The sequence below is a fragment of the Crocodylus porosus genome, unplaced genomic scaffold (assembly GCF_001723895.1).
Source record: "Crocodylus porosus isolate Cpor-Errol unplaced genomic scaffold, CroPor_comp1, whole genome shotgun sequence".
In the NCBI taxonomy this organism is placed as follows: domain Eukaryota; kingdom Metazoa; phylum Chordata; order Crocodylia; family Crocodylidae; genus Crocodylus; species Crocodylus porosus.
Window position 1 is genome coordinate 22213776 of NW_017728931.1, and position 10146 is coordinate 22223921.

Consider the following 10146-nt stretch of genomic DNA (forward strand, 5'->3'; position numbering starts at 1 on the left):
CTACTTTTCATATTAGTTTACGCTTATAATGGATAGGGTTAGTAGTAGCCTAGGATCTATTCTATATATAGGAATTTAGTTTTTGTATATATAAAAACTAAATTCCTATATATAGAATAGATCCTAGGCTACTAATATATATCTTTTTTAATACATGATTCATTCTTTCCACCACACCAGTGCTTCTCAATATATTATCTACACACACAAAGACATTTATATAACATCCAGAAATCTAATCAGCGGCGCACAGCACACTTAGAGGTTCCAGTTTACGTATGAAGGAACACATTATGAAGCGGGCTGGAAAGGCAGGTAGCCACACTGGCCAGCCTGCACGAAGGGGAGCAAGGGGGGTTGCAAGCAGGAGAGCTGCAGTTTCTCCCCCCACCAAACTCAGACACAGCCTCTTTCCTCCCGCTTCAAGGGATGAGGCTGCTACAGGCAGTAAAGATTGGGGAGCAGCAGTGCCACCAGAGCCACTGCCTGTGCCTGAGACTCGCTCATGTCCAGACACAGCAGCCACAGCCTCTCCCACCATAACTGCAACCAGCACAGCAGCGCACTCCACCCCTGTGTCACTGCCTATGCTGAGCCTTCCAGTGCCAGAAGAAGAGCTGATGCTGGATCTGGATCTCGGTGCCCTGGCAAGGGAAGTTCTGGGGAAGGAAGGGGAATCAGTTGAGTTTGTGCTTGACACCCCTCAGGTTTTTTCCTTTCAAGCCACGAGGTCTTTCCCAGAAGGCACTTCAGAAGGTGCCTCTGTACAGGTGAAGTGGCTCAGCTGAGTATGCTCTTTCTCTTGCTGTGCCGCTGACTGCTGAAGAGGGGGAGAGTTCAGCAGCATCCACAGATGCACCGGCATGCCAGAAGGAAAGGCCTAGTACTAGCACGGTCTGGGATCATTATGAGCTGGCAGATGATCCCGCGTTTGCTATCTTTGTGCACTGCCGAGCCAAAATCAGCCGGGGCAAGGGAACCAAGTGCATGACCACCTTGGGAATGCTAAATCATCTCCACAGGTACCACTCCTTTGCCACAGGAACGGCCCCCGCTCGCTCCACAGCCCCCGTTCCCCCACAGCAGAGGCAGGGCACCTTGGAACACTGGGGGCAAAAGGGACCAGTTGCAAATGTGAGCAAGGTCACCCAAACTTTGCTCTGGATGGCCAGTCCTTCACCTTTCAGTGGCCAGGGTTCAGGCAGCTCCTGGCACTGCTGGCTCCATCCTGCCGGGTGCCCGCACACACCACCTTCAGCAGGACGGTGGTGCCCTCCCTATACAAAGCATGCGGGGCGCACTTGAGGGAGGAGCTGCACTTCACCTTGGACATCTGGAGCAGCGGGGGTGGAAATCATGCGTACCTCTCCTTCACAGGGCACTGGTGTGGCCAGTCAGGCCGTCGGTGGGCTCTCCTTCATGCCAAGTTGATGGACGAGTCCCACATAGCAGCAGAGATAAGGGGGGCCATGAACCGCATGGTGCAGAGGTGGCTGGGCATTGGGCAGGCTGAGCTCACCCGTGGCTTCATGGTCACCGGCAATGGAGCCAATATGGTCAAGGCAGTCTGTGATGCCAACTTTGCTGGTATTCGCTGTGTGGCACACAATTTACATCTGATTGTGTGGGATGCCTTGGAGGGGGACAGGGCTGCCGGTGATGGCACTAGCAACACAAGCAGGCTCATTTCCAGATGCAGGAAGGTGGCAGACTACTTCCACTGGAGCATCAAGGGGGGCAAGATGTTGTGGGAGAAACAAGCAGAGCTAAATGTCCCGCAGCACAGAATCTTCCAGGATGTGGAGACTCGGTGGAACTCCACATACCTGATTCTCGAGAGGCTGGTGGGGCAACAGAAGGCCATCCATGAGCTGGCCTTGCTAGGGGAGATTGGGATCAGCGGCCCCTTGACCAAAGCTGAGTGGGATGCCATCTCCCAGATCTTGCTGGTCCTCAAGCCCTTCCTCGAGGCCACTGAGACCCTCAGTGCTGCTGATGCCTTCCTCAGCCAGGTGGTCCCCATAGTGAAGGAGCTCCGCAGCCAAATGGAGAGCTTCCTGGGGGCGAGTGTTCCTGGCTGGGGCAGGCCGCTTTCACCAGATGTGCAGGCACTGGTGAGGTGGCTGAAGGAGGGCCTTAGGAAAAGGCTTGAACCCTTCGGGTCCAACACAGTGCGTATGCTGGCCGTCATCTATGACTCAAGGGTGAAGGGCACCATATGTGGCAGTGAGACACTGAGTCACTGGAGGGAGGTACTTACTAAGAAAGTGACGGAGCTGGAACGGCGGAGGTGGGAGGAAGTGGAACAGGGGGATCCAGCCTGCCATCCGTGAGCCAGTCTTCCCCTCCATCACAGGCACTACCAGTATGGACTAAGGCCATGGCAAACATTAGGGGGTCCAGACTCACCAGACCCCAGGATCAGGCAGACAGCCCTCACACCGTGGTGTCTGCCTATTTTGCCGAGCCTGTGGAGCCCCTGGACGGCGACCCCTTGGTCTACTGGGCAACCCGCAGCTGGATGTGGCCAGATCTGGCAACGGTTGCCCGGGAATACCTGCCCTGTCCACCAACCAGTGTGCCAGGCGAGAGGGTGTTCAGCATGGCTGCAGATGGTGTGGTGGAGTGTCACAACTACTTGGATCCTGGTTTGGTGGAGCAGCTGGTGTTCCTCAAGGTGAACCTCCCACTGCTGGGGTTCCCTAAGCTCCAGGTGCAGACGGAGCGAATGCCACCCTCCTCGTTATCTGTATCATGAGTTTTGTTGACAGCAGCCTAAGGTGCAGTTTGCCCCAAACTCCTGCACCTATCACCATGAAAGTTAGCAGGCTTTGTGGGCTCCTCAGGGACTAGCAAGCCTGCAGTTTTGAGCTCCCTGTGGCTTTCCACACAAGTCACAGGAGGTTTTGGGGTACTGTTTCTCTGAACCCCCTGAACCTATCTTGTTGAAAGTTGGCAGGCTTTGTGGGCTCCTCAGGAGCTACCATTCCTGCAAGTTTCATCAAGATCAGACAAGAAATGCCAAAGTTATAGCCTGCTTTGACCTTCCCCCATTATAGCCTACGGGGAAATCGAAGCAGCTCGATTTGACTGAGCTTCGACCCTGAGTCGAAGTGGGTCCACTTCGACTCAAAGCAGATGGCAAATCGAAGTGGGACCCAGTTTAATATTCGACATGCTGTCGAATTGAGTATTACCTGCTCTGCACAGCCCTACTAAAAACATCCTTTTTCCCAGCGTTGTCTTGGTCGCTAATAATGTTATTACAATAACCTTATAAATTTTAAAAAACATAGTCTTCAAACATTGTTGTTGCTTTACACAGTGATCAAAAGTTCGCAGGGAGAGAGAAGGGAAAAAAGAAGTTACCTGAAATTTTTTTTTCTAAATTCACAATCTGTTCAAAACTTCTCAGTGAATGTGTTTTTGTTGTTCCCATTATTTACTTTCAGGTGCAGCAGAACATGGCCCAAGCGTTGATTGCCTCAGTGTGTCACCGAAATTTGCATTAGGTAATGAACCTGTAACAGAAGTAGATGACACATTTATTGTGCTCCAGTATATGTCTTTAAAGAAAATGGTGGTGTGGGAAAAAAGTGTGCAAGTCTTGCAATAAATTTGTATTCATGAGTTAGCTGATATTATATTAATTAATTAATGCAGCATTCTGCTGCAGCTGTTTGTTACACAATGTATACTGTTTCAGACGCGATTTTTTTTTTTTTACTCAGTGCTGTTTGGTTTTTTTTATCTCTTATTTTAGCTGACTTGGTGACATTAAATGCTGCAGGCATCGCACGTAACAAAGGTGACCATTAATGTTTTAGATCTCCTGTTGGGCTGCTTCAGGGTCCACACATAAGTATACAAGTGGAATAGAGCACTGCACTGTACTTCATGGCCTGCTGTTTATTGAGGCAAACACCATTTTTCACTAATAGGTTTCTGTCTGTCTTTAACACAACTTTTTCTCTTTTCAATATTAAAACATTTAAAGCTCTAAATCAAATATTTTTACTTGACTATAAACATAAATTTTCAATGTTGGGAGTCCATAAGTTAAGTCACATTGTAGAAATGTGTCCTTTAGTGTATAATAAAACGACAGTGTAACTTTCAGCTGAATACACATTTAGCTTTCCAAAAGTCAAGACAAGCACTGGTAGAAGCATTCCTAAAAGTATATCTTAGTATTTATGACTATTCAAGCCAATGTGTTTATAATACTGATGGTGTTCACATAGAAGTGTCTGTTCCTTGTGAGTGAAAATGGCATTCTGATGTTGAAAGTAAAGCTTTTTTATTTTTCTGAAAAGGACTTTGATGCACAATTTCACAGACATGAAGGGTACATTCTTGTCCCAAAGAATTTGCTACTTTTGTACCAGGACCCATTTGCAATGCTATAGCAGGGTGGGGAGGGAAGGGGGGTGACTGCACCACGCGCCAAAGCAAAGAAGTGCCAACAGGCGCTGCCCAGCCAGGGCAGGGTGCGGGACAGAGCCATGAGTAGCTTGTTTGGGGAGGCATAGGGACGGCGGCAGAGCAGCTCCCACCATTGCATGCACTCCCATGCAAGCATGGTGGGGCATGTGCCCCCAGATCTGTGCATGGGACAAGTGTAGGCTGCTGCTGCAGGCATTGCCCGGGGTGCCAGACTTTGTTGCTACAGCACTGCCCACTTGTAAATATCAATGGCCAGACCTGACCCAGTAAATATTTTAAGTAGAAAACAGTCCCCAGGCCCTGCTAGTACCCCCTCACTCCTGACCTGCCCCCAGGCTTCGACCCCCGGTGTGTGGGATGCAGGGGGGTAGGTTATGAGGGGCCAAAGGCAGCCCTTTGCAGGCTGGAACTCTACTAGCCTGCAAGGGAAAACCTAGTTTCCCATGTTTTTATCTATTTTTAAAATTTTAAAAAGTTTCGTTGATCCATTTGTGCAGTTTGTTTGTTACCCTTTCATATATTGTTGTGGCCTACAGGTTGAGAAACCCTGATCTAGATGATGTCAGTAATAATGGAAATATTATTAGAAGTAATCATGCAAAAGATCATTACTGACAGTTTCTCCTTGAAAACATTTATTGCCGTTGTAATGTAGTTCAAATCACTCCCTCTAGACTTGCTCATAGAAAGGACTGTCCACACACGTCTCTTTACTTTGCCAAATACAAAAGGAAAGTAGCAGTTCAGTAGTCTACTGTTTCACCTACATCATCCAGGCTGCATAGGCAGAGGAGAAAGTGGAGGAACACAAGATTCTGCATGGGTGGACTAGCCTTTTGTGGATTGCTCAAGTTTGCAGCAGCAGCCCCTGTGATTCATTCCATGAATGAACGGGGTTGCTCAACAGAATGATGGTTGTTCCCCATTGTGGGGAATGATTTGAGCTATGTTTTACAGTTTGTGTTTGAGGTGGAAATTAGGCTAGAGTATGAGTCATCTCCAGTAAGTACATCTGAATGTCTTAATGTATGAGATGTGTAAAACCTCTTGCAGATTTTTACATATAAAAAAACCTAGGTGAAAATATTTTTTATGAAAAATCCGAGAAACTTAATTTGGAGCTGTAGATATGTCTGTGGACAATAAAACATAGAAAGAAAAATTATATAGGAAATGTGTAATGTCCTCAAAAGGTTAAGTGAAAGTTATTGTACAGCAGCTAAATTATGCTGAAATTTGACGCATGACATTTTTTTCATATTTGGAAGTTTTGTGGTCATTAATTAAGGAAGCATTGTTTCCTTTATGATGCATCTTTCCTGAAGTGAACAAGTGCCACAGACATACAGCTAGTACTTTTATTGTTTTCTTGTGCATTGTGAGACCATTCTTTTACAATTTTTTGTTATATATGGCTGCATCTAACATTCAGAGCTAGAACTGCTTTTGCAATATAGGCAGATATGTACTGAAGCTGTACATTGTTATAACAGGAAACATTTGAAAGTTACTGTTGTGCAAGACAATCTGTCTTTTACTATATAAGTCATTATTGAAATGGTACAAATTCTTCATTTTGGTTCTGTTAAGGTTTTTCTAAAATATCTACAATTTGAAAAACGTTATAGGATTTATACAGAGTGATTTATAGTTCCCATTCCTTTCTGTGCCTCAGTTTATTTCAGCACACTAATGACCTGCAAATTTAAAACTTAAGTACATATATCTCAAAGTTATGTTTAGTTAATCAAAGAAAAACAGCTAGATATTCACGGGCACTGAACAAAGCCACTTCAATTGATGTCTGTTGTTTGTTGGTTCAGACTACTTTTGAAATATTAGGTAATGTATTTTAAGTATATTAAATATAAACTGTAATTATGGTGAGAGTTAGAGAGAGGGTGTTGGACTAGGTGGAACTTTGAATCCTGTGTTTCACAAATGTGGTGTTCTTCTTGTTTATGAGCTTACTTGTAGGCATTCAGATTTGAAAACAGAGCCTTAAATTGTTTTTCTGTTTTAGTCTTTACAAGATGTCTCGAACATTAAAAAATAGTAGTACTTCAGGGTTCTAGATGTCTTCATGTGGAAACAGAAATATTTCTAAGGCAGCAGAATACATTGTGACATACTTATAGTTTGTCTCAGTTTAACTTGAGATTTAAATTATGGAAATATACTTCTGAAAGTCTTGGAATTAATAAAAATATATGCTAAAGTAATGTATGTTAATCTTTGCAGAGGGCGGCACCTCCATTATAAAAAAGAAGCCAAATCAAGTTAAAAAAGGGGTAAGTGCATCATTAATGCATATTCTGGGTGTGTGTTATAGTATTTAGAAAGCATTTAGATGGTAATTTAGAACTGTATTTATCCAAGTAAAAAATATTTGGTATGTTGTGGGTTGGTAGTTTTGCACCAGTAATAATTGTCTTTCTCAAACCAGTTGGGAGATGTGACTTATGACAGAATATCAAACTTTTATAAATAGTATTATGACTGAAATATATTCAAAATAATTTGGTCCAATTGTACTGACTTTGCTTATTTGTAATCCTGAGCCCTGAGTTTTCTTTTTGACAGCAAGCACCTACCTTCATTCTTCTAAAGATGGAGCAGGGCTCAGTTCTTTCTAACATATGGCTAGAGGAAGAGAAAAGAATGGTGATGCCCACTATATAACAGCCTAGAGGTTACAGGTTTCACCCAAAAAGTTGGAGACCTGGTTTCAACACCCTTCTTTCAATATGCATTCTCTTCCTGATGGTGTTCAAACCCACATCTTCCACTTCCCAAGAGAATGCCATAACAAGCAGGTCATGGGTGATAGTACAGACCGATTCCTGTCATTGAGGGCACACCTGACTACGGTGACTTGTACAACTGCTTCTTATGAGCTCCTAAACTTAGTATGTAGGCCAGTCATCTGGAAGAAAGAGTTACTCTGCATTGGAGCACTTCCACTCCCTCCTGTTGAAGCTGCATGGCAAAGAATTCAAGATAAATTGGCCCATAAAGAGTGAGCTTAAGGGGGAGCTTGGGGCTATAGTTTTGGAGGTTAAGCTTACAAAGTGTCTGGGGTTTTGGTTTTCCAAGACTGCTTCATGTACTTTACCTTAAGTACTCTTTGGATAAAGCAGAAAAGCAGGCCTGAGAGCAGGGACTGGAACCTCTGCTTGTTTCTTCCAGCACTAAAGTTTAGAAACATCCTAAGTGGCAGTTCATACAAATAACTATATTCAGGTGGGCTCTTAATGACAGGAATAGGTCTGTACATAGAGGGGTGCATGTAGTGAATTGCAGGATCAGAGTTTAGGATGTACCTTCAGGATAGTGGTTTTGTATTTAAAAATACAGTCTTTTATTTGGGGATTTTAAATTGATTGTATCCATTTTAATACAAAAATGAATGCTAAGAAATTAAACAGGTGAGAAACTGAAAATTGCAGTCAGTGCAATTGCAGTAACAAATCAACCCAATTGCACCTATTTGCTTTTTGTGACATCCAGTACATCATTTATCTGAATGTGACAAGGTTTGATGCACTGTAGGCATGTGTACGCATGCATTTAAAGTGCAACTAAATTTAACGCACATTAAGCAATTTTTGGCAGGTATCTACATATGTAGAGACTTGGCACTAAAGTTAGCGCACTAACTTTAGTGCCAAGTCCCTGCATCCCTGCCATGTGCCACTAGTGGCTGGGCAGACTCAGCACTAACGCATGTGTAGACACAGCAGTAAAGTTAATGTGGGCTACCTAATTATTACCTGCAGGTATCAAATTCTGGCACAATAAGCCTGATTTCACCATTTTTAATGCATGTGAAAGGTGTGCTTGCGTAGACACATGCCAGTAATATGCATAAATTCTGGTTTCGCTGCCTCGAGCCAAGTTCTTCTTCACTTCTTCCTTGCGGACCGTGGCCTGGGGCAAAGTAGCCTGTGTGGGACTCCCCTCTCTGTCCCCTGGCACACTGACACCAGGGAGTGCGCCAGACGGTGCATATTTGATTAACCAGCATATTTGATTAAGTGGCGTCCCCCATTCCCAGGGGATTCCGGATAACAGCTTTTACTGTAGTATGGTTATCCTTAAGGCCTCTCTGTTTCTCTCTTCCCTTTTTAATAAAGCTCGGTGCCAAAAAAGCTGGTTTGGGAGCACAGAAAATGAGCAGCCAGAGTTTTAATGAGTTTGAAAAGCAAGCGCAAGCTGTAGATAAATTGAAAGAACAGGAGGGTCTGCCTATCAGTAAGAGAAATGAGAAGGAAGAACCACTGTAAGTATGAATTTGTGTATAGGTAATACAGTCTTGTTAGCCAAATATCTTGTTATGTTTTAGGTATCAGTATTTTGAATACCAAGAACTGTTTGATACAAATAGTTTGAACTAACACGGTGAATAGAATGAAATGTAAGTTGTTACTTGGTTATAAGATCAAGGAATAGTTTGACTATTGCCTACCTGGATCTGTGCTGGACTGTGAGAGATATACCCATCATCCTCTCTCAGATCCCTCTAAAAGATTATTTTTCTGTTGAGCCTCATGCATGGCTTTTAAAGTAATGGACAATCATACCCAAGTTTTTTGTGGAGATCTGGCTCCTTTGAGTCACTCGGTTCTTTCCAGTAGTTTCCTTGTGATTTGTTGGCTATATATCTTTCTTTCATTTTTAGTTTTGTGGCAATGTTAGTCCAAATTAGTTAAAAGTTGGCTAGCATACATTTATACTGTTGCAAAGTTAAATCCTTCTTTTCCCATTGTAAAAGGCACATCCTCCTCAAAGCCCATTTCACAGTTCCCTAGGTTGATTGTTACCTGCAGTGATTGTCCATTGCTTATGAGGTACAGCTGTTTAACACTTTGTTTCAAAACCTGTTCCCAATGGCTTTAAGCCAGGGGAGGGCAATTATTTCAGGCTGAGGGCAGTTTACCAAGTTCTGGCAAGCTGAGGGCTGCATGGGTAGCCCTGCCCCTTGACAGGTGCCCTGCCCCCTGGTTACCATCTTGGGACCAGAAGTCCTGCCCCTAACCTCTGACTTTTGCCACCAGAAGTCTCTCCCCTTGTCCCTGAAAGTACTTCTTTGAGGACAAGGGTTTGCCATCTTAGGAGGGGGGAAACAAATGCATACTAAAAATGAAACACCCATAATATATTTTAATTTAATTAAAAATATATTTTTGTCCTGATTTGTCTGTGTTTGTGCTGTATTATGCAGAAGTGATTGCATATGGGGGTTTGTGGGGATGTATGTGTGTGGGTATGAACATGGTTATGGGAGCCATGTAGTGCAGAGTGGCAGGCGGGCAGGGAAGTAGAGGGGTTTGGGGAGTGGAAATGAGAGGCATGTGGGAGAATGGGGCTTGCACCAATGTCCTGGGGCTGGCACCAGAGGGGCTCAGACCAGGGCAGTAGGAGTGTGGGCTGGCAGGGATCTGTGGCGCCAGGCTGGGCCGTACCAGCAGGGAGAGTGGGGAGCTGACCTGGCTCCATAGAGCTCCTGCTGCCCTGCTTGGCCCCGAGGCATTGACACAGGCCCCGCGCTCCCTCCTGGCTGCTGCTGGCTCCCGTGCACCTGCTCACTCCCAGTGCCCCTGCCCCAGCCCCACAGTACAGGTGGGAACAAGTGCACAGCCCCAACCCCTCATGCCCTGCACTCGCCCATCTGCACTGAGCAGTGGTGGCGGGGATGAT

The 10146-nt window shown here is 44.9% G+C and overlaps 1 protein-coding gene across 4 annotated transcripts in view; it reads left to right on the forward strand.

The window, feature by feature from the left end:
- The window catches only part of ARFGAP3 (ADP ribosylation factor GTPase activating protein 3), a 55767-nt gene that overhangs the window by 18932 nt on the left and 26689 nt on the right, over nucleotides 1-10146 (forward strand). For 3 of the 4 annotated variants that reach the window (XM_019544363.1, XM_019544364.1, XM_019544361.1), the window contains 4 exons: nucleotides 3453-3512; nucleotides 3764-3808; nucleotides 6688-6737; nucleotides 8583-8728. In XM_019544363.1, coding sequence (XP_019399908.1) covers nucleotides 3453-3512; nucleotides 3764-3808; nucleotides 6688-6737; nucleotides 8583-8728 — 301 coding nt within the window. The remainder of the gene's footprint in view (nucleotides 1-3452; nucleotides 3513-3763; nucleotides 3809-6687; nucleotides 6738-8582; nucleotides 8729-10146) is intronic. The other variant, XM_019544362.1, reaches the window with a different exon arrangement.